Source organism: Canis lupus, chromosome 7, assembly GCF_003254725.2.
Source record: "Canis lupus dingo isolate Sandy chromosome 7, ASM325472v2, whole genome shotgun sequence".
Taxonomy (NCBI): Eukaryota; Metazoa; Chordata; class Mammalia; order Carnivora; family Canidae; genus Canis; species Canis lupus.
This window is the reverse complement of record NC_064249.1, coordinates 64685069-64708692: the sequence shown is the minus strand read 5'-3', so window position 1 is coordinate 64708692 and position 23624 is coordinate 64685069. Positions and strand designations below refer to the sequence as shown.

At 42.3% G+C, this 23624-nt stretch overlaps 1 protein-coding gene and 1 non-coding gene across 17 annotated transcripts in view; one reads left to right on the top strand and one right to left on the bottom strand.

Moving 5' to 3' along the window:
* The window catches only part of TMEM241 (transmembrane protein 241), a 112084-nt gene that overhangs the window by 26057 nt on the left and 62403 nt on the right, over positions 1 to 23624 (bottom strand). For 14 of the 16 annotated variants that reach the window (XR_003128596.3, XR_003128598.3, XR_007412114.1 and 11 more), the window contains 2 exons: positions 20861 to 20930; positions 16504 to 16597 (listed from right to left, as the gene is read on the bottom strand). Coding sequence is in view for 9 of the 16 variants with exons in the window: in XM_025429320.3 (XP_025285105.1) it covers positions 16504 to 16597; positions 20861 to 20930 (164 nt within the window). In the remaining 7 variants the exon portion in view is untranslated. The remainder of the gene's footprint in view (positions 1 to 16503; positions 16598 to 20860; positions 20931 to 23624) is intronic. The other 2 variants (XR_007412115.1, XM_049112839.1) reach the window with 1 other exon arrangement.
* On the top strand, positions 1371 to 1478 carry LOC112649038 (U6 spliceosomal RNA). The gene has a single exon (XR_003129455.1). It is a non-coding gene; the product is annotated as a U6 spliceosomal RNA (small nuclear RNA).

The following is a 23624-nucleotide window of genomic DNA, read 5'->3' as shown; positions in this document are numbered from 1 at the left end:
ACCCCAGGATCACAACGTGAGCCACCCAGGTGCCCCGGAGAGATCTTTAGAAGGAGACAATGGCACACTCAAAGAAAGGCATGTGTGCATTACAAGAACATTATTGGGGGCTGTGGGAGGTACTTGATGAGGTACATGCAGAATTCCACCTTTCTCTATGTCTGACATGAGGGCACAAACCCGTAAAGCTGTGTAAAACAAGATCGGCATATTTAGGCACTCGCTCAGCACTCTTATTTACGCAATACTGTCCTACAGTGAACTAGGTCCACGTTAGTGTGCATCCTTCAACAGATGCCTGGTAAATGTCCCCAACTAACTGGACTTTCTGTTGTAAAAATCACTTTAATTTTAGTTATTTCAAATTATACATCAACCTCGGAGCCAGGAAATTTATAGAAATTCGAGGCATTTCCTTAGTAAATGAACTGATGCAAATTCATCCAGGCCAAAAGTTGTGAAAGCCAGCATTGTTATCATATTTTTGCAGCAGAGAACACTGTGATGGTCACTGGCACTAGAAATAGCCCAGAAAAGAATTAGGAGTGCATAATTGGAAACAAGAAAATAACAAACTTATCCAAAATAGCAAAATATCCGTTAGCATCACTCCCTTCCCTATGAATTATTTTGACAATAGGAAATGGAATTTAATTTTTTTCTTTAATCCACAAGTGTATTTCCCCTCCCACGTGCCCTCTGGGAAAACCTTATTCATAAACGAAGAATTCCCAGATAACTAACGTCTTTGCTGTTTCCATACAGCTCAACAATAACAAGGCAGCTCCCCAGCTTGCCACTTCAAGTTCCTGTCGCTTCAACAGTGATGTCATGGAAAGACATCCACATGCTGTTTTTGTTGCCCAGCTAGACTGTAAAGGAAATCAGGCTCTGCCTCTAGGTTTTAATTTTCCATGAAAAGTTATTCACATTGCCATAGCTGCTTAAGCTGTGAAAAAGAAAAAGGATTTAATTAGGTCATAACCGTCATTAGATTTTTAAGTACACTCTTTCGACATAAAAGTCACTCTACAGCACAGCTTCATTGAGTTTAATAATTAATTTTCATCAGACCATGCCTGATGCGTTATGGTGCTGAATAACCACCAGAGGAGGAAGACATAAGGAATGCTAAGCGCTATGAGAAAAGTGATCCCCTTCGAATGAACTTCCCAAGGTTACAGGAAGAAGGCGTGGAGTCTTAGGCTGAGAAGAGGGAAGAAATTCATATGGTGAACTGAAGGGGTGGGTGCGGAGGCTCCTCTTCCCTGATTCCCTTTCCCCATGCAGGAAGTGTGGGAAGACGGGGATGAACTCTCCACACCCAACAGTGAGGAGGACAAGAATGATGAGGTTACAAGGAAGTAATTGTGCCCAATTTGGCAGCATATATACGAAAATTAGAACGATACTGAGACCATTAGCGTGGCCCCCGCACAAGGATGACATGCAAATGTCATGAAGCGTTCCCTACTTTGCTGTAACTATGTGAGGTGATGGATGTTAACTGAACTTATTACAGTGATCATTTCACAATATATACAAATATCAAATCATTATGTGGTGCACTTTAAGGGAATACAATGTTATATGTCAATTATATCTCAATAAAACTGGGGTAGGGGAAGGAGTAATAGTAGGAACAAAGGAGGAAGGAGAAGGAGGAAGAGAACTAACACTCTGTTAAGCACAGACAATCTACTGAGAGCAAAACGTGATGGGCATTGTAACTCTGCTCTCAGGATTTTCCCATAGTCTGTCCTTTGTGTGTGTGAGGGTGGGTGGGTACACACGCACGCGCCACACATACACATGCATGCCGGACATTGAACCTAAGACATCTGATTTCTGAACCTGAAAGATGTGTTTACTCGTCACCTCCTCAAAAGTTCAAGATATGATTCAAAATTAAGTCTTGAAAATTCTGTACTACAAATACACCTAAAAAAATTTAAGTGGAGTAAACAATTATGTTATTTAGAGGGCATAAAATTTGTATGATTCCATATTAAAGGGCAATAAGGGGATGCCTGGGTGGCTCAGTGGTTGGGCATCTGCCTTTGGCTCAAAGGTCCTGGGATCAAGTCCCACATCGGGCTCTGTGCATGGAGCCTGCTTCTCCCTTTGCCTACATCTCTGCCTCTCTCTCTGTGTGTCTCTCATGATAAAATAAATAAAATCTTTAAAGGACACTAAGCTGCTACTTATTCCTTTAAAAAAAAAATTCTACCAGAAATCTCAAGAGTTTTATCAATAGTCTTAGAGACATTTTAAAATTCCAAACACTGAACCCTAACAGCATCTGTTGACACTGCTTTTACAAATTCATCCTATATGTAAAACAGGCTTAATTTTATCTAGTAAACTGACATAGCCAAGATTCCTTCTTCGTTCAATATCTTGGTCAAGAGAAATGTCAACATGTCATTGAAAAAAGAAAAGACATTATTAGGCCATGCTCCAAGATCTGGCAAAAAACCCAGAGAGACAGGCAGTCAAAACTCAGAAAAATTCTTACCCACTTAAGGGATCTTCATAAGGATAAATCAATTGGAGGCTGAAACTTAACCAGCAGAACTTCTCTTCTCTTTTAAGAGCAACTCCTATATGGGAAACACAGTTCAGGATGGCGGTCGTGTTACTACACAAGGAGGTGTTGTTATAGAGACAGCTTTGAAGGCTCCTTGGCAATCCCAGTGTATAATTAGGGCTCCGATCACAGAACAGCCAGCAGGGTGGTCTCCATGGAAACCAACAAACACACATTTTCACAGGCCTAGCAACTGTTCTGAATCAATGACTCTTTATATAGGTTTAAAAACATTGTGAATGGTGCATCAATTGCTTCTTTTGTTGGACAATGTCTGATTAAATATGTGTGAGAGTCCTTGTTCTCATGCAAGCTGAATTTCCAGTAGAGTCTAGAGTAGGCTGCCCACAGCTAAATTCACTTACCTAGAACTACGGAATACAAATGATAAATTCAGATGCAGGAAGTCACCAGTTAATTTGGTGAAAGAATTAAACTAGTGGTTGACAGTGCCAGGGAGGACCTGCCAACTGTCGGCACTCACTCTTCAAGGGCTGTCTAAATATTATTTGATCCTCTCAGTACAGTAGACATTATTATTATATTTGTTTACAGATGACAAAATGAAGCACCCAGCTAGGAAGTGGCAGACCTGGGACTCAAAACTAGGTCAAACTTCAGACTTGGTCCATCCAGGTTTAGAGGACCCTACGTAATAATGATCTGTGTTTGCATATGTAGCACAGTGTCACTCCCCAGCTACTATTTTCACATACATTATCTCATATATTCTCTGTGTCTTGAAACACTGGGTCCAGTTCTAGAATTTTGTAATTTTGCAATATAGTTTTCTTTGATTTTTGCCTGTTCCATTTCTGTGCCCACCACAGACTCCAGGTTTGAAGACTCACACGGGACCACTTCTAGGAAGGTTTCCCCATTCTCTACCCGGGCTATGGGAGAAGTGTCTTCCTAAGCAGCAATGGGACATGAAACCCCATTGAATAAGCAAGGATTTTGACTGTCCAAACACAACATACAAAAAGGGACAAACATTCCAATTAACCACCTGTAGCATTTACACTGGAGTGAAGGCAGACTTTGGTAATATAGATGGAAGGTCATATTGCTGAGTGGTTTCCTACTTTATTCTGAATGGATTCTATTAAGGATGTTCAAAATCTGGCAAATGTTTTAGGAAGTATGCGTTGATAATCAATGATCATGTCATCAGCATTTAGTCTTAAATATCAGACACATCAACACTGCCAGAACTCACCTGAGTCGAAACGTTTCTGAGCTATCTGATCAAAGCCAGTGAGTGCTCTTTCCTTGTCCCCTGAAATCCCAGTCCCCTACCACACATCTCTTGGGAAAGCCTCATTCCCATCTATCTCTGCCCTTCTACTGAGGCTCAGGAAAAAAGGTTGTTTTCTCTAAAGCTAGCCCCCATACCCCTTCCATCTCCCACTGAAAACTGTTCTCCCAATTTCCCTCATTCTTCAGCATCTCCAAATATGTGTATGGTTGGTGTCTTCTTTTCTAGTTTCAAGCATGCCCAAAGTCCTTCTTTCCCCAGAAAATAAGTTATTTTCACTAGATCTGGCCATCCCTCTTCCCACCACCAGTCACAATCTCCTTCCTGTGTTTTGTGTATTCTTGGATATTTATGATCCATCTTCAACCCCCTCCCACCCTGCCCTTCTACTAAAACTGTTTCTTCCAAGGCTAGTGATGTCCTTGTTCTAGTCTTTTCTCAATCTGGATCTCTCTGACCTCTTGGTGGCATTTTGCTTTACTCCTTTCCCTACACAGAAATTCCGGGGGTCCCCTTGGCTATTACTTCTCTCTCCTGCACATTACTGATCTCTGGCATCAAAGTATCTCCCAAGCGAAGTCCCAGCCCTTTGCTCTGCTCCGTCAAACTCTCTCACTCCCTCAGCGAGCTCATCTACTTCTTTATGCACTTGATGCCAACTCCACTGCTCTAGAAGTCCAAACGGACACACAAAGCCCTGAGCTCTCCCCTACATTTCACCCCATGTTTCCAACACAAAATAACTCCATTTAGATGTTTTAAATCTAAACCATACGCATCTAAAACATCTATAACTAAACCATACACACCATACACATTTAAAACATATTTCACCAGCTTTCCTCCCCAAAGGCGTTCTTCCATAATCTCTCCCACCCATTTGTGACTGTCATGCCATGGATTTCTCAAGTTCTGAGCCACAAACCCTGGAGCCATTTGTGATCTTCCCTATATAACACTCCCTGGACCCAGATGATTGTCACACACCCCTTACTGCTCTAAAAGGATCTGAGGCTTTGTTACCTAATTCTTTGATCACATCAAGTAACACTTACATGGTCGATTAAATAACTACAATTTATTTTGCTTCAGATTATCAGCCAGGTTGACCTTTCACCTTGTTGCCTTCTCTCACTACCTTGATTCATTTCCCTTCAAAACGCTTGGAACTCATTTCCAACACGATTTATCTCATTCAGAAGTTCACATGGTCTCTGGGGCATAACTTTTAGGGCTTCCTAATCTGTCTCTTCAGGGCCTAGTTTCTTTCTTTCTTTTTTTTTTTTTTTTTTTAAGATTTTATTTATTTATTCATGAGAGACACAGAGAGAGAGAGGCAGAGACACAAGCAGGCTCCATGCAGGGAGCCCGATGTGGGACTCGATCCAAGGACTCCAGGATCATGCCCTGGGCCAAAGGCAGACGCTTAACCCCTGAGCCACCCAGGCGTCCCCAGAGCCTGATTTCTCCCTCACACTTCCACACTCTTTTCCTGGTCTGGTCAAACTTATTTCCTAATGCTTCCCCATCTGCACATCTTGCCTTGGGGCCCCTGCCACTCGTCCTGGAAAGTCGTTCTTCCATTTTTCACTTTTCCCAGGAAAGCTGGGCTTGCAGGGCCAGTTCAATCTCTCCACTATCTCAGCCCACTCGGAGCTTCCCTTCTCCCAGCCCTGAAGTCATACCACCCTGCTCAGCAATATACTCTAATAGTCTCACCCTTGTCACTCTTACCTCCTCCTCTGGTTATAAAATGCCTTCGGCTGGCACTGTACATACACCAATGTACTTCCCTCACCCTGGACTCCAAAGACTTCCCTAATAAATGTTGACTGATTGGTAAAATCATGTCTGGAAAGAAAGCCATTCAAAGAGAGACCATGTACTTTGATATAAGGCATTTTTAATACCACCAAGGGGGCCCGTGGCTGGCTAAGTCAGTAGAGCATGTGACTCCTGATCTGATCTCAGGGTTGTGAGTCTGAGTCTGACATTGGGTGCAGAGATTACTTGGGGTAAAAAAAAAGCTTTCCATTTAGGAGCATTGGCTGGCTCAGTGAGTTGTGTGACTCTTAAACTTGGGGTTCTGGGCTTGAGCACCATGTTGGGTATAGAGATTGCTTTAAAAATAAAATCTTAGCAAAATATACCACCCAAATTGTACAAATCTAGTATATCTTAAAATCCCATGGAATTAACAGCTCTCTCAGGCAAGCACGGCACAGTGTCAGGGAAGGGATGTGCATTAGGTAAGGAGGCACTCATTCTCTGGTGCTGACCCCACACTGCATGGCCCTGAGAGTGAGGTCCACCCTCATCTCCACCCTGTGCACATGAATGATGAGACTACCAATCAAAACAAACAAACAAACAAACAAACAAACAAACAAACTAAACCAAACTGAAAGACACATCCTAGACAAGCTACAAAAAAATCTTTCCCAGGTCCATAAAGAGAATAAACTAGAACTTGGATTGCTGGTCTACCACTGACTCAGGACAAAATGGCAGCAGCAACTATAGCATTAGCTTAAAGGAAAAAAGCATTCTTATGGAGGCAGCTTTGAAATGGGGAGCAAACACTGGATTCTAAAGACCATAGAGGGCGGAGCTGCTCTCTGGGAACGGCTCTCTCCTGGCTCATCCTCAACAGAAACTCACACTGGCCTCAATTGCTCCTTCCCAATGGATGCTGAGAACACCAGTCAGTTTAAAGTTAATAAGGATGAGACAAGGCACTATTCAATCCAGGAAAAATTCTCACATGAGAACTTAAATCTCCTAGAGAAACCCATTAGCATGCCCCATCTTTCTTATATGTCTATACATTTCATTGCTTTCCTGTTAAATTCATTCATTTTTTTTCTTGTATCGATGCTTCATGAGTGGGAAGGGATTCCAAGATTTTATGAAGATGAAGTTAGATTTCACACACCCGAAGTTATCAAATTGAAAGGAGGAATAAAAAAAAAGTTGCTAAATGTTCTGTTATTTTTAGCTTTTTAGAATATTTCTTAAATTCACAGATTAAAAAAAAACAATAACAGGGGTAACAATATAAAGTGACTCAGAAGGCACTTTTTTCCCACGCTGAGATTTCTCAGACCTAAAGAAGGCACTAAGATAAGGACGGGAGAGAAGCATGGATGCCTTGGAAGGGATGAAGTTCACATGACAACTCCCTGGAAAAGAGTAGAGACTGGGCCCATCGGGTACACGGAAGAAGTACCCTCAGCTGCTTCTGAATGACCTCTCTTTCTGAGTATCTTGAGTTTTTCCACAGAATCTAAATTCTCCTCTGGGGCCAATGGAACATCCTTCTGAGTCACTTTCTGAATATGCTGGCACTCAGTAGAGTCATAATGACGTCATGGGGAAATGTTGTATTGCTAAGAACAATTATGCTGTATTTCAAATGTCAGCACATTTTGATGTGTAGGTGGCCCAAAGAATGGGTAAATATTCTGCTACTGAGGGTAACAGAGCTTATTTTCACACAGAAAAGAGAAAGGAGAAGGAGGGGATGGAGAAAAAAGAGAGATGCCTTGAAGCACGAAGGCTGGAAAAGACCTTAGTGGCTCATCTAATCCAATCTTCCACATTTAAGGAGGATTAGCATTAAACCACAGCAGCCAATTAAAAAAATCCTTCCACTTTAGAGTCAACTACAGAGAAGGAAATTATAAACCTTCCTCCGAGTTTAAGAGGAAAAGAAAAAATAAAATAAATAAAAAGGAGGCTCATGAAAGTAGTGGCCAAACAGGCAAACCCATACACATAGGAAAAATATCCTCTCTAATCCTAAAAGACAAGATTCAAGTACTATTCTTTGAGCACTCTGCAGCTTTCAGGGATGGCTCACATGCCATAAAATTCACCCACTCTCAACGTAAAATCCAATGATTTTTAATGAACACATTTAAGAAATTAATTTAAATGATGGTGCAACCATCACCAAAACCCAGTTTTAGAACATTTCCATTACCTAAAAAAAAACTTCCTTGAGCCTATTTATAGTCAATTTCTGCTCCAGGAAAGCATCACTATGCTTTTCTGTCTCTATAAATACGCCTTTTTGGGGAATTTCACAGAAATGGCATCATACTATATGTATTCTTTTGCGACTGGCATCTTTCACTGAGCATAATGTTTTCAAGATTCATCTGTGGTATAGCAATGTATTAATAGTCCATTCCTCTTTACTGCCAAAGAGTATTCCATTGCGTGTGCATAGCACATCTTGTTTACACATTCACCAGCTGATGGACACTTAGATTACAGTTTGGGGCTATTATGAATAATGCTACTCTGAGTGTCCATGTTAAAGTCTTTTTATTTTCATTTCTCTTGGGCACATGTCTAGGAACAGAATTGCTGGGTTGTATAGTCACTTTATGTTTAACATTGTAAGAAGCTAGCAGACAGTTTTCTAAAGTAGCTTTAGGGACGCCTGGGTGGCTCAGCGGTTAAGCGAGCCTTCAGCCCAAGGCGTGGTCCTGGGGTCCCGGGATTGAGTCCCACATCAGGCTCCCTGCATGGAGCCTGCTTCTCCCTCTGCCTGTGTCTCTGCCTCTCTCTCTCTCTCTCTGTATTTCTCATAAATAAATAAATAAATAAATAAATAAATAAATAAATAAATAAATCTTAAAAAAAATAATAAAGTGGCTTTACCATTTTACATTCCTGCCAGTAATCTATGAGGGTCCCAGTTTCCTCACATCCTCATCAGCACTTACATCATCTATAGTTCTTTATTATAGCCATCCTAGTGAGTGTGTAGTGATATCTTACCATGTTTTTTTAAAAAGACTTTTTTATTTGAGCGAAAGAGAGATATTGAGAGAGAGCACAAGTAGGGGGAGAGGGAGAAGCAGACTCCCCACTGTAGCACAAGTAGAGAGGGAGAAGCAGACTCCCCACTGTAGCATAAGTAGAGAGGGAGAAGCAGACTCCCCACTGTAGCACAAGAGAGAGCACAAGTAGTGGAGAGAGGGAGAAGCAGACTCCCCACTGATCAGGGAGCCATATGTGTGGCTTTATCCCAAGATCCTGGGATTATGACCTGAGCTAAAGCCAGACACCTAACTGACTGAGCCACCCAGGCACTCTCATCATGGTTTTATTTTATTTTTTTTAAAGATTTATTTATTTATTTATTTATTTATTTATTTATTTATTTATTTATTTATGAGAGACACAGAGTGAAAGAGAGAGGCAGAGACACAGGCAGAGGGAGAAGCGGGCTCCCTGCATGCAGGAATCAATCCTAGGACCCTGGGAACATGGCCTGAGCCAAAGGCAGGGGCCTAACCACTGAACCACTGAGCCACCTAGGTGTCCCTCATCATGATTTTTTTTTAAAGATTTCATGTATTTATTCATGAGAGACAGAGACAGAGAGAGAGAGGCAGAGACACAGGCAGAGGGAGAAGCAGGCTCCATGCACGGAGCCCGAAGTGGGACTCGATCCCGGGTCTCCAGGATCATGCCCTGGGCCGAAAGCAAGGGTTAAACCACTGAGCCACCGGGCTGCCATCCTCATCATGGTTTTAATCTGCATTTCCCAAATGACTAATGATGCTGAGTTCCTTTTCATGGACTTTATAAACCATTCATATATCTTCTTCGGTGAAATGTCTATCCACATCTTTTTTCCTTTTTTAAAGTTTTAATTCAGATTCCAGTTAGTTGACATATAGTATAATATCAGTTTCAAGTGTACAATATAGTGGTTCAGCACTTGCATACATCACCTGGTTTTTATCACAAGTGTCTACCTTAATAACCATCACCTAGTTCACCCATCCCCTCCCAACCTCTCCCCTGGTAACCATCAGTTGGTTCTCTATAATTAAGAGCCTGTTTCTTGGTTTGTCTCTCTTTTTCCCCCTTTTGCTCATTTGTTTTCTTTCTTAAATTTCACATATGTGTGAAGTCATATAGTTTCTGTCTTCCTCCGATTTATTTTGCTTAGCATTATACTCTCTAGCTCCATCCATGTTGTTGCATATGGCAAGGTGTCTCTTTTTATGGTTGAGTAATATTCCATTATATACATATATATGTATTCACATCTTTTGACCATTTTTTTTTTGTTTTTAGGGTTTTCTTAAAGATTTATTTATTTGAGGGGGATCCCTGGGTGGCTCAGCGGTTTAGCGCCTGCCATCAGCCCAGGGCGTGATCCTGGAGACCCGGGATCGAGTCCCAGGTCAGGCTCCCTGCATGGAGTCCTGCTTCTCCCTCTGCCTGTGTCTCTGCCTCTCTCTCTCTCTCTGTGTCTCTCATGAATTAATAAATAAAATATTTGAAAAAAGAAGTCTAATTTACCAATTACTTTATGACTCATGCTTTGGTGTCTAAGAACTCTGCTTAAACCAAGGTCAGTGAGACTTCTTTGGTTTTCTTCTAAGAGTTTTCTATTTTATTTTATTTTTTAAAAGATTTTGTTTATTCATGAGAAGCAGAGAGAGGCGGAGACATAGGAAGAGGGAGAAGCAGGCTCCCCGAGAGAAGTCTGATTTGGGACTTGACCCAGGACTCCAGGATCACGACCTGAGCTGAAGGCAGATGCTCAATCACTGAGCCACCCGGGTGCCCCAAGTTTTCTAGTTTTAGTGCCTGCATTTAGGTTTATGATCCATGGTTGAGTTGACAATGTGAGACGAAGGTCTCAGTACTGTTTTTCTGGCATATAGATATTTGATTGTTCCAGCACCATTTGTTGTAAAGAAAATACTTTCCCCATTCAATTGTCTTGGCATCTATATAGAAAGTCAACAGACCATAAATGCCTATGCTTTTTCCAATACCATAATGTCTGGATGATCCTAGCTTTATAGTGAGTTTTCAATCCCAACTTTTTCTTTTTCAAAACTGTTTTGGCTATTGAATTTCCAAATACACTTTAGGATCAGTTTGTGAATTTGTACAAAAACGTTTGCTGGGATTTTGAGAGGGATTATGTTGAATTTATTGATCAATTTAGGGAGAATTTCCATTTGAACATTGAATCTCTCCATTTATTGAGTTCTTAAATTTCCCTCAGAGAGATGTTACAGTTTTCAGTCTTGAACTTCTTTGTTAAGATCCTAATTGTAATACTATTTTGAATGAACTTGTTTTCCTAATTTTACTTTATGAACATAACTGTTCATTACCAATATATAAAACTATAATTGATTTTTGTACATTGATCTTGTATCCTGAGATCTTGAAAAATTAATTATTAGTTCAATTAATTTTTTTAAATAGATTTCTTAGGATTTTCTACACATAGGAGAATATCATCTGTGAATTCAGACAATTTCATTTCTTCCTTTTTGGGACACCTGGGTGGTTCACTAGTTGAGCATCTGCCTTTGGCTCAGGGTGTGATCCTGGGGTCCTGCAATCCAGTTCCTTATCAGGCTCCCTGTAAGAAGCCTGCTTCTCCCTCTGCCTATGTCTCTGCCTCTCTCTGTGTGTCTCTCGTGAATGAATGAATGAATGAATGAATAAATAAATAAATAAATAAATCTTTTTAAAAAAATTTCTTCTTTTCTAATCTGGATGCCTTTTTTTTTTTTTTTTTTTTTTTTTAATTGCACTGCTCAATAGAAGTGGGGAGCACAAACATTCTTGTGTTGTTCCCAATCTTAGAGGGAAAGTATTCAGTCTTCCACCATTTAATATAATGTTAAGTACAGGTTTTTCACATATACCTTTTATTAGGTTGAGAAGATTCCCTTCTATTAGTAGTGTGTTGAGAGTCTTTATCATGAGTGGACATTGGATGTTGTCAAGTGATTTTCCTGCACCTATTGATATGGCTACATTTTTTGCTCTTTATTTTATAAATACAAAGGTACTATATTAATTTTCATTTTTTTAAAGATTTTATTTATTCATGAGAGACACAGAGAGAGAGAGAGAGAGAGAGAGAGGCACAGACACAGCAGAGGGAGAAGTAGGCTCCACGCAGGGAGCCCAAAGTGGGACTCGATCCCGGGTCTCCAGGATCACGCCCTGGGCTGAAGACGAAGACAGCACTAAACCGCTAACTACCCAGGCTGCCCTAATTTTCATTTGTTAAACCAACTTTGTATCCTTGACAAATCTTACTTGATCATGGCATAAAATTCTTTTTATATATTCCCATATTCAATTTGCTACTATTTTGTTAAAGATCCATGTTCATGAAGAATATTGGTCTATAGTTTTCTTATGATTTACTTTTGTCTGGCTTTAGTATCCAGGTAACCACCTTATAGAATAAATTGGGTGTTATTCTCTTTCCTCTGCTTTCTAAAATAATTTGTAAAGAGAAAATATTTCATTTAAAAATATTTGATAGAATTCATCAATAAAACCCACTGGGCCTGAGCTTCTCTTTGTGGAAAGATTTTTAATTACTACTTACATTTATTTATTTGTTAGGAGTTTATTCAGATTTTCTATTTATTCATGAGTCAATTTTCCTAATTTATGCCTTTCTGGGAATTTGTCCATTTCCTTTCAATTGTCTAATTTGATGGCATAATAGAATGAAGAAAGTTATTCATAATATATAATCCTTTTAGTTTCTATAGAATCAGTAGTTATGTCCCTCATTTCATTTCTAATTATTTAAGTTGTATCTTCTGTCTTATTTTCTTAGTCAGATGGCCAGAGGTTTGTCAATTTTGTTGGTGTTTTCAGGGAACCAACACTGATTTTCCTTATTGTTTTTTGTTTTGTATTTCATTAATTTCCACTTTAAAGTTTATCATATCCTTCCTTCTGCTTGCTATGGGTTTAATTTGCTCTTCCTTTTCCAGTTTCTTCAGGTAGAAGCTCAGGTTATGATTTGAGACCTTTCTTTTTTTTCTGATATGGGTAAATATAGCTATAAATTTCCCTCTGAGCACCACTTTAGCTACATCCCTTAAGTTATGACATACTGCGTGATTTTGTTTTCATTTGGTTATTTTTATTTTCCCTTGTGATGTTTTTTTTTTTTCTAGATTTTTTTCTGTTGTAAATTTCTAATTTAATTCTGCTGTGGCCAGAGAACATAGTTTAAATGATCTCAATCTTTTAAAATTTACTGAGACTTGTTCTGTGACACAGCATAACATCTATCCTGAAGAATGTTTCATGTGTGTTTGAGAAGAATATATTTTCTGCAGTCAATGGGTGGAATGTTATATGTCGGTTATGACAAGTTGGTTGATAGTGTTGTTCAAGTCATCTATACCTTCTATATCCTTGCTTTTATATATAGTTGTTCTATCAACTTGAAAGTGCAGGACTGAAATCTTCTCTTATTGCTGAATAATTTATTTCTCCTTTCTAGTCTGTCACTCTTTGCTTCACACATTTTGGGGTGCTGTTGTTAGGTGCATATATGTTTATAACTGTCATATCTTTCTAGTGTATCAATCCTTTTATCATTAATAAATGTCTTTGTATTTCCCTAGTAACATTTTCTGTCATAAAGTCTATTTTGTCTGATTTTATTTTATTTTTTAAAGATTTATTTATTTATGATAGACAGAGAGAGAGAGAGAGAGAGAGAGCAGAGACACAGGAGGAGGGAGAAGCAGGCTCCATGCTGGGAGCCCGACATGGGACTCGATCCCGGGACTGCAGGATTGCGCCCTGGGCCAAAGGCAGGCGCTAAACCGCTGAGCCATCCAGGGATCCCTATTTTGCCCGATTTTAATATAGTCACTACACCTGGCTTGCTGTTTGCATGGTGAAGTTTTTCCATCCTTTTGCATTTATCCTATTTGTGTTTTTGAATCTAAGGTGTGTCCTTTGTAGACAGCATATAGGTACATCTTGCTTTTTTATCCAGTCTATCTTTGCTTTTTGAGTAGAATATTTAGTCTATTCACATTTAATATTACTATTGGCAGAGCTGCTAGCAATAAAACCCTTAGTCTTCATATGGGAATGTCTATTTCTCATTCATATTTGAAGGACAGTTTGGCTGTATGTAGAATTCCTGATTGACAGATTTTTCTTTCAGCATGTTAGATATGTTATCCTATTGCCTTCTGGTCCCCATTGAGAGAGAAGTCATCCACTGATTGTATTTTTTTTTTTTCTACACCACTTTCCTCTTCTTCTGGAACTCTTATAATACATATGTTGATATGCTTGATGTTGTCCCACAGGTCTCTGAGACTCTGCTCATATTTCTCCAATTATTAAAAAGTCTTCGTTCTTTAGATTGAATAATTTCTTGGGCTCCACCTTCCAATTCACTTATTTTTCCTTCTGCCACTTAAACCTGTTATTGAGTATCTCTAGAGAATTTTTCATTTTAGTCATTGTATTTTTCAACTCCAGAATTTTTACTTGGGTCTCTCTTTTTAAATCATCTCTATCTCTTTATTGGGATTCTGTATTCATTGAGTCTTTTAATTCTTTAAACATGGTTTCCTTTAGATCTCTAAACATATTTAAATAGCTGCTTTGCAGTTTTTTTTTTTTTTTTGCTAAATCCTACCTCTGAGGACACTCAGGCATAGTTCCTATTAACTGCTTTTCCCCTGTGTATGCATCATGTTTTCTTGTTTCTTTGAATGTCCCTAACTCTTTTTATTGTTGAATATTGGACATTTTAGATAACATATGGCAGCAACCTTGGATTCTTACTTTTCCCCAGAGCACTGTTGTTGGTACTATTGCTTTGCTTGTTTAGTAATTTGCCTGGACTAAGTCTATGAAATCAGTCTCCCATATTAGGTCCCTTACTCAATTTCTTTTTGTTTTTACATTTAAGCTTTTTCTGGCTTTTTAGAAGTCATCCCCATGTCTGCATAGCTTAGTATTCTAGCAAAGACTAGTCAGAGGTTTTGGTCAAACACCTTCAGCCAGGCTTCTTCTCTGTGCCTCTGACTGTGTGTGGGCTAGGGAGCACACTCAAACTTCAGGCTGAAGTTTTTCATGTCTGCCCCAGCTTTTGCTGGCTCTCTCCCATCTCCTCTGTGTGTGCATGCAGGCTCCGCTGGCCAGGGACATGTGGGTGTTTTGGGCACACTCCATCTCTGCTGCTCGTGCACACAGACTGCGGTCAATTTGGGACACATGGAGAGTTATCAAGCCCCTGCTGGCTGTCTCATATCCCTGAACTACCTAGTAAGTCCTCAGCTAGACCACTGGTCCATTGCTTGCCCCAAAGAGGACTGTAAATTCAAGATAGTGGGGCTACTGGTTCTTCTTACTTATTTACCACTGACATGGCCACTTTAACTAAACATACTCCAAATGGAGTATTCTAGAAGCAGCAGCAAGGCTGCTGGTTTTCACAGCCTGTCCTGCTCTGGTTGAAATATCACACCAACAGAACTGAGGAGGAGGGGATGGGAGCAACCTTAGGTAATACTGCCATACGCTCACGTTGCTCCTACCCAAAGTTTTGCAGTTTTCACGAACAAATGCTTGCTTCTCAGTTTGTTGTATGCCTTTGGTCAATTTTTAGAGAGCTGAAATAGATATTTTTGACAATCTTTTTCCAGCTTCCCAGTTACTTTTTGGGAGGAGGATTTGTCAACCTCCTCATTTTGTCATGCTGGAAGCCAGTCTCTTAGCCACTCTTTACATTTTACTGTAATTAGACTTTATTAATGCGGTTAAAAAGCAGACCCATGGAGGTGAAAATATGATGGTGAAATGGTTGTTTTCTAAGAAAAATGTTTGTTTTTGTTTTCTGGGGGAAAAACATCAACCAATAAATATAAAGATGATAAAAGGTACGAGCTTAAACAATGATTTCATTAAGCTAAATTAAGAATGCTCATTCTCAGAAGCAGCACATAGGGCCCAGCATCTTGACTTCTTTGCAGATAGGAAAGAAATGAAATGCTCCGCTAGAAGAAAGTTGGTTCCAAAGCGTTTCAGTCACGAATGAGCATCCCACAGCTGCTTTTTCTGCTCCTTATTTTTCCACCTCTCTATCTTATGCCTCAACCATGATCATCAGATATGCAATGGGCATTCTTAGAATAGTCTTGTTTGAAGACTTCACCAAAGTCTTCCTACCTGGCTATTTGTCTGTTTTCCTCTCTCTACCAGCCCTGACAGAGTGAGATCTCTCAGGGAAGTCACTTTGGGCTCTGGACACACTCACAGCCCCAAGGAAGGAAGAGAAGACCTGCCTCACGTATCCAGTAAAAAAAAAATCTTTTTTTTTTTTTTTTAATTTACTCATGAGAGACACACAGAGAGAGGCAGAGACATAGGCAGAGGGAGAAGCAGGCTCCTTATAGGTAGCCTGATGTGGGACTCGATCCCTAATCCCTGGGACTCCGACATCACACCCTGAGCCAAAGGCAGATGCTCAACCCCTGAGCCACCCAGGCATCCCCAGGAATCTAGTCTTGTGGAACCAGGGAAGACTTAGAGATTTCTGCAGGCAAAACCTCTCATGTTCAGATGTGGAAATTAAGGCTCAGGGAAGTTAAAGGGATTATCCCTTCCAGGAGTGTGACAAAGATTGTATCATGCTGCTAAAATAGGCAGAGGACCTCAGAAATTGTCATCGGAATGACTGAAGGATCAGGCTCAGAGCCCTTGCCTGGAAATGATATCATGAAGCTCAAACCTGATGTTACCCATGCTCCAAGAAACACTGGACATAAAGGTTCCTGAGACTGATTTTTCCCACTCCTTCCCTCTTTCTTACCTTAGCAAAGAAAATCCAGGCTGCATACTGCCCTGGGGCCACAAGGTTTTTCAGCTTCACTGTGCTGAGCATGAGAAAGAATCCTAACAATCCACTGGAAGGAGAAAATATTCTTTTGTTAGTGAGGCTTCTCTTCTTTTAGCCAATAGCTAGCTATTTTCCGTTACATTTTACCAGCCAGTTTCTAATTATTAGAGAACCTGTATCTTGTCTTGGTTTTCTAGTCATCTCTGTATAAAAATATCAAATATTTAAAAATCCATGAAGCTCTAATTTCCTAAGGAGCTATGATAAGAGAGTTCCACTGGGTAGGGGGTAGTGGGGGAAGGAGTATAGAAACTTGGGAAGTCTCTGGCTAAATCATGAAAGAAGAAAAGTGTGGAGGACAATACCTCCTGCTCCCTCTCATATTATTTCTGGAGCTTGGTGCTTGCCAAGGTAGAACTTCAACTTTTTTTCAAGCAGAACAAACTGCTAGAAAAAGACTTCCAAAGCAAAACTTACCATATGGGGACAGAGGGTCTGGCCCGACTCCTGGGTTCAAAGTAAAAATCTAAAGTAGAGGGCTGGCTCCACTAGCAGATATCCCCCAAACCAGGCTGAGCTACACAGAAGTTATACTTTGGGAATGATGCCTAAGCTCATGTGCATGACCTGAGAGACTACGCCCCATGGGAGCTCTAGAGTCTGGAGCAGTGCAAGGCACTGGCATAGAGGTGGATAAGGAAGTAGTGGCCTGTGCTGGAACCATTTTTGAAAGCATCACTGTGTGGTCAAGGACAAAGCAAAGGGCACTTCAACAGAACAGTTACTCTTCCTTGCATTTGGAGGCGGGGCAATTGGGGAAGAGTATAGCTGAGAGACTCCATGATAGAGCTGACTTCCTATAAATAATATGCAAGTGGGGGCTCGTATGTGACTTTTATTAGAAATTGAAAAGCAAGAGATATGACTGCCATTGTACCCCAAACCACCGGTCCTATGAGCTGTACCTCATTTGTACCTCCAGGGCCTCAATGGCCATCCTGCTGTCTCACCTTTATTATAGGCACTGCTGTGGGGTTCCAATCTGGATCATGAGCTCTGACAGGGCAGGGCACAACCTTGGGCTACTCTGTGTTTTCCCCAACAGAGCCAAACATGGTGCTTTGGTCACAGTAGATATTACATAAATGTTTGATAGGTTTCCTTAGAAGCAGGTTGGATTGAATTAAACACCTGTAAGGCCAAATTTCACAGAAACATGTGCCTTCGCTTCATTAGATTAGTTCATGGCCATGTTCCTGGGACAGAACCAAAGACGGAGATGAGGAATGAGGGTTCTCTTGTGTATATTTCATCCTGTTGGACCTTGATAGCCAGCAAAGTTTGTTCAGATTTGCATCTGCAGTCATGGGAGGCCGGGCAGCTACGGATAAAGACAGTCATTCACACCCAAAAGGCAAGGAAGTTCAGTGGGTAAGCAGCAGGCTGGAAATTGAGTGACCTAGGCTAGGCGTACTGACCCTCATGACCTTGACTAAACCCCCTTTATCTCTTTTTTAATTGCCTTAGGTTCTGTGTTGTTAAAGCAGGAATAAGCACAGTGGTTCCCATCCTATCCTATGGAAATCAGAGACTTTCGGAACAGAAAGCCTCCCTAGCCTCAAATCTTACTGCATTAACAAGCAAACTGAGGCCCAGCCACATTTAGAATCCAGGTTTCCTCGCTCTTTCAAGGGTTTTTCTGCAGTGCTTCAAACTTTACCATGAAGATACATTCTTGATCCAAAGATAGTAAGCGATTGCTGCAGGTGGCTGAGGCCACTGCGAGGTTGGGAGTGGAAGATAAGGTGGCTGGTACTCCAGGGCTCCTCCTGGTGGCCTCTACCCCTGCTTCCAGGGAGGTAATAACTTTGCAGGTGACTGTGCTGTCTCCCATACCCCCTCCAAACCACTTCCCCCACTTCCAGCTAGAGGAAGGGCATGATCCATGTCCCCTTTCCCCTCAGCACAGACTTTGCTAGAACAGAGCCACTCCCAGTCTGTGCCCAACATGCTTGGGAAAGCATCCACGACTCCTTCCCATCCCTTGACTGGTATGCTTGTGAATCATTTCTAACTCACGGCCCCTCTTTTTCTCCCTCCATGCTCAGGTCTTCTACCCCTCGCTGTGGAGGCAGACCTTAAAAGCAATGCAAGGATCCCAGAAGTAAAAGAACCTGTGCTCCCCGTTAATGTGTCTCTGGTCATGGCTCCCACCGTCCCCTCAGGCCTCCATGACTCCTTCTGAGTTTCTCCAGGGCCTCTGAAGGTGACAACTCTTAGTCTGAGATATGGTCATGCAGGAGTCATGAGATGTTGTGGGGAAAACTGACACGTTCTTAAAAGGTCAAGCTTTGTACTGGAGCGGGGTTGGTGAGGTTAGAACATAGTAGAGGGTCACATCAATTCAAGCAAAGATTTCCAACTCTTTTAAGCATAAAACCCTGATTTTTCATGCTGGGTTGTAAGAAAGTTACAGATTAAAGGGGGCAGAAGTGGAGCTAAAATATCACCCCACGAAGCCAGCACCAACGGGCTGCCAACGGGCTGTGAACTGTGTTGTTCTGTTTCAAATAATCGAACAATAGCTGCCCTCCCCTCCTCACTGTTGGCTGACACTGCCAAAAACCAGACCCATGGGGAAACAAGTCCACCGGCACCAGAGCAGCACTGACACCCATGTCCCCCTGATCCTAGTAACGGGCAGCTGACGAGGCCTGACCAAACTGATAAGGACTCATCTTGAGAAGATGAATTCTGACAGTATTTTCCCGAAACTTAGCTGAGGATGATAAATAAGTCATTCTGAAGCTCAAATGCAAAAGCAAACTGTAGGAGATCCCTGACTGGCTCAGCAGTTTAGTGCCTGCCTTTGGCCCAGGGCCCGATCCTGGGGTCCCGGGATCGAGTCCACATCGGGCTCCCTGCTTCTCCCTCTGCCTGTGTCTCTGCCTCTCTCTATGTGTCTATCATGAATAAATAAATAAAATCTTAAAAACACACACACACACACAAACCACAAAAGCAACCTGCAAAATATTGATTTTTTTTGTTCTAACATACCTCTATCAAACACAATATACAGCCATACACCAGCTTTTTTATTTTGTAAAGAATCACTGCCTTACAAGGTACAACCTTTGATGTGTGGGAAGAAGTGGTATGGTTTCGTAATTGCTCAAGGTCTGTGAACATTTTATTTGTTGTCCAGATGAGCAGTTAATAGTAATGGCCATCATTTACTGGGCCAGCTGAGATGCTCGGGACTTACACATCTTATTTAGTATATGCAATCATCCTAGAGTGGTATTATCTTTCCACATTACAGATAAGGAAACTCAACTAAAGCTCGGGAAAACTAGGACAGCTTGTCCAAAGAGTGAGCAAATTAGCAAGCAGCAAGGCTGGAATTCAACACAAGACTGGGCTTCCCACCCTATCAAAATACACCCTTCGAGACCATCCACAGAGGCCTTTCCATTCATCTCTCAGCATGATAAAGTGAACATGGGAATCATGGCAAGAAAGGGGGGAAGTGGGTGGGTATGAAACTCTATATGTACCCATCCCATTGGTCTGAGTACCTCCCAAGACCACGTAGTAAGGGTCACTCTGTTGTCTAGGTGTTTCCTAGTCACTGGTTTCCAAAACCTCTTTCTCAGGGTCTTAGGATTCAGCCAAGGTTTTTGGGAGGTTCCCCTCTAGGGACAAGGCAGGGGCCGAGGAGGAAGCTGAGCAGGGGCAATTCTGAACCCAAATCTTCCCTTGAACTGAACCCGATACATTGTTTTATACATTGAAGTTCTGTTTAGGAATGGTTCATAGGGCAGCCCGGGTGGCCTCAGGGGTTTAGCGCCGCCTTCAGCCCAGGGCCTGATCCTGAAGACCCGGGATCAAGTCCCACATGGGGCTCCCTGCATAGAGCCTGCTTCTCCCTCTGCCCGTGTCTCTGCCTCTGTGTGTGTGTGTGTGTGTGTGTTTCTCATGAATAAATAAATAAAATCTTAAAAAAAAAAAAAAAAAAAAAAGGAATGGCTCATAGAGAGAAACACAGTGCAGGGTTCTTGGCTCTTCTGCAAGTTTGAAAAGCACTGCCCTCACCAAGAAACTTCCGCAGGACACAGGTCCCCAAGGCCGCAGGCCGGCCCTGAGCCCTTAAGGATGCTCATGACAACCTGCTGACAGCTGAGGGAGCTGCCCCCAGACCTGCCTCACAACTACTCTCCTATGCCTCTCATTTGGATAACTGGTAGTGACCCTGGACTTGATGAAGACAGTGTAGCACAGACACACAGAAATTACTAGAGCCAGAGGCTTTGGGTGTTAAGCTTACCTGGCACAGCAGCTGCCATGGAATCTGTAGAAATACAGGAATGGAAAGTCCAGGACACTGAAGAGATCACCTGAGGGGCACAGCAAGAGTGAGACAATGACCACACGTGCCCCCATCCCCAGCTGTCCCAGAAAACACAGGCAAGGGTCTTTAGCACAGCAGCCGTCTGAGCACTGAGCTGCCCAGCACTGAACTCACTCTGGCATTCCAAGGGTTTCTATGTGTTAGTGGCACTGTCTTAAAATAATAGTGTGATGATCATAATGCTCTTTCAGCAAGAGTCTGTCCCGTGCAGGACCCTATGCTAAAACCTCTACATACAGCATAACATCTCTTTCAGTCCTTGTAATAACTATAACTCTGTGTGTGGTGTTTTAATATCCTCATTTAACTGGTGCTCTGAGAAGTTAAAGGATCTGTCTAGGATTGCACAACTGTTGAACAGTGAAGCCAGAAGGTACACCCCACTCACTCCAAACTCGACAATCTTTCTTTCTTTCTTTTACTTTAAAAAAATATATTTTATTTATTTATTCACGAGAGACATAGAGAGAGGCAGAGACACAGGCAGAGGGAGAAGCAGGATCCTTGTGGAGATCCTGATGCGGGACTCGAACCTAGGACCCCAGGATCATGACGTGAGCCAAAGGCAGATGCCCAACCACTGAGCCACCCAGGCGCCCCTTACAATCTTTCCTCCTCATCAGGCAGCCATCCCTGCACAAGGTGGAGTATAAAAGGTTGTTCTATTCTTTTCTGCCTTATGTCTAAAAAAAGACTGTGAATGCATGCCTCTGACATCTTTTTTTCATTTTGTGTTTAATTACTGCACAAATGGCACAGAGGCCAGACCGACCGTGCTTACTCATTTGGGTTTAAGGTCTAAAGGGTACATTTATTTCTAGTGAAGTAAGTTCATTCTTTTAGTTCCACTTGGTGCAAGAGGAAATAATCACACATATTGGCTGCTTCCCCCTCTGGAATTTGAACTTGGTCACAAACAAGAAGTCAGGAGATTAAATAAGCAGAAAGCCTTCCAAAAATGTCCAGAGAAAAGGAATTAAGCATTTCTACAGCAGATTGCCTAATCCTCCCAAATCTGGAGTTTCTGAGACTCTGGAGGAGCCAGACCTTCCAGACCCCCAGGCCTCGGTCTCTCACATCTGGATGGACCAGGGCAAGAAAGGCTGAGCTTCCTAAGGACTCACAGTATGTTAGGTGTGCAGTGCAACATACAGGCAGCAGTTCCTACATCACTGCACTTATTAATCAAGAGTTTCAGAACGAGACAGACTGGGCTGCTATCCTTCCTCAGAGACCGAACCGATTTCAAATAATTCAACCACCTCATGGGAAGGAAAGTCCTGAATTCCACTTCCCTAGAGGTTTTGTTTTTGCTTTTTAAAAATCACAACTATTGTTTTGTTTTCTTTCATTTGTGCATATATGTGTGTGCTTAACTACAAAGGGAAGGGTCTCTTGGGATCCGGTTTTCGGGCAGCCCAACGAGCGGTTCAGAGTTCTCGCTTTCTTCCTGCCACGACTCCACCGGAATGCTGCACCGTCCACACAGACCCACACTGGTGGAGAGGCTTTGCAAATGACACTATCGGGCTCAAGTGTCTAGTGCATGAACAGCACAATTTCTGCGGAGGTCCCTTCCTGCACACAAGCAACAGTGAGGTGACCCTGGGCACCCCAGCCCCAGAGGGCGGCCAGAGCCCCCCCGACCTGTGCAGGTGGGCAAAGCGACAGTCCATGTGGGGTTTGCTCTGTCTCTCTGCCAGCTGTGGTCCTGGGCCCTGTTCCAACTTCCCTGAAGGTGTGAAGGAAACTGCAGTGCAGTTAGTGTGATGACGAGGAAGGGCAGAGAAGAGATAAGCCAGGGGCAGGACCTCGAGATTCCTGGGGTGTTGCCTTCGCCCCCCCCTGCCCAGGCTCTCACCAGCAGGGGGTTCCTGGGGCATGGGCAGCCTTCCCAGCCCAGCGTGGGCTGCAGAGGGGCTCTGACGGGCAGTGCAATGGTCAGAGGTGGGCTGGGAGAGAGGAAGACAAAGGAATGAAACCACGGTCCTAGGGAATTTACCAGTTATGTGATAACCTTCACCCAAATCCTAAAAAACTCATCCTATAAATTACTGAGAGAGAGAGAGAGAGAGAGAGAGAGAAGAGCTCACTCTTATCTTTGAGCCATTTCTAAGACCTCTACACGTCTCTCACACAGTACTTAGTGGACCCATGCCTGTCTCTGCTTTTGAAACCAGCCAGTTGAGAGGAGGGACTGTCCCTTCCTCACCTCCTATCCACTGCATTAGGATCATCAGTAGTGCATTAGGCTAAGCACTACTGAACCCAGAGTACCTGAAACACCTAACTCCTCTTGCTTCCCCTGCAGAGAATGGGGAAGCAAGCTGGCTACGCTGATCCTTAATTTCAAATCTGTCTCAAATGCTTCCACCACCCCTCCCCGATGCCTTCAGCCTGGCTTCTCTTCCACCAGCAAGGAGGGTGCAAGCCAGCCCCCACACAGCACAGGCTACTGACCATGCTCGAAGATGGGACAGCGAATGGCTGGCCAGCCCAAACTCGTGAGAACTAAATCTAGGAACCTAAAAACCTTGTAGAGATGCTCCAAAGACAAGGCTCCTGCACCAGGTATTGTGGAATGCACAAGTTGTAAACACGTTTTGAGGCAACAACGTGCAGCCTTCTGCACCATGGCCCTGGTTAGGCCTTCCCTTTTTCTGAAGTTTTTATTTCAATT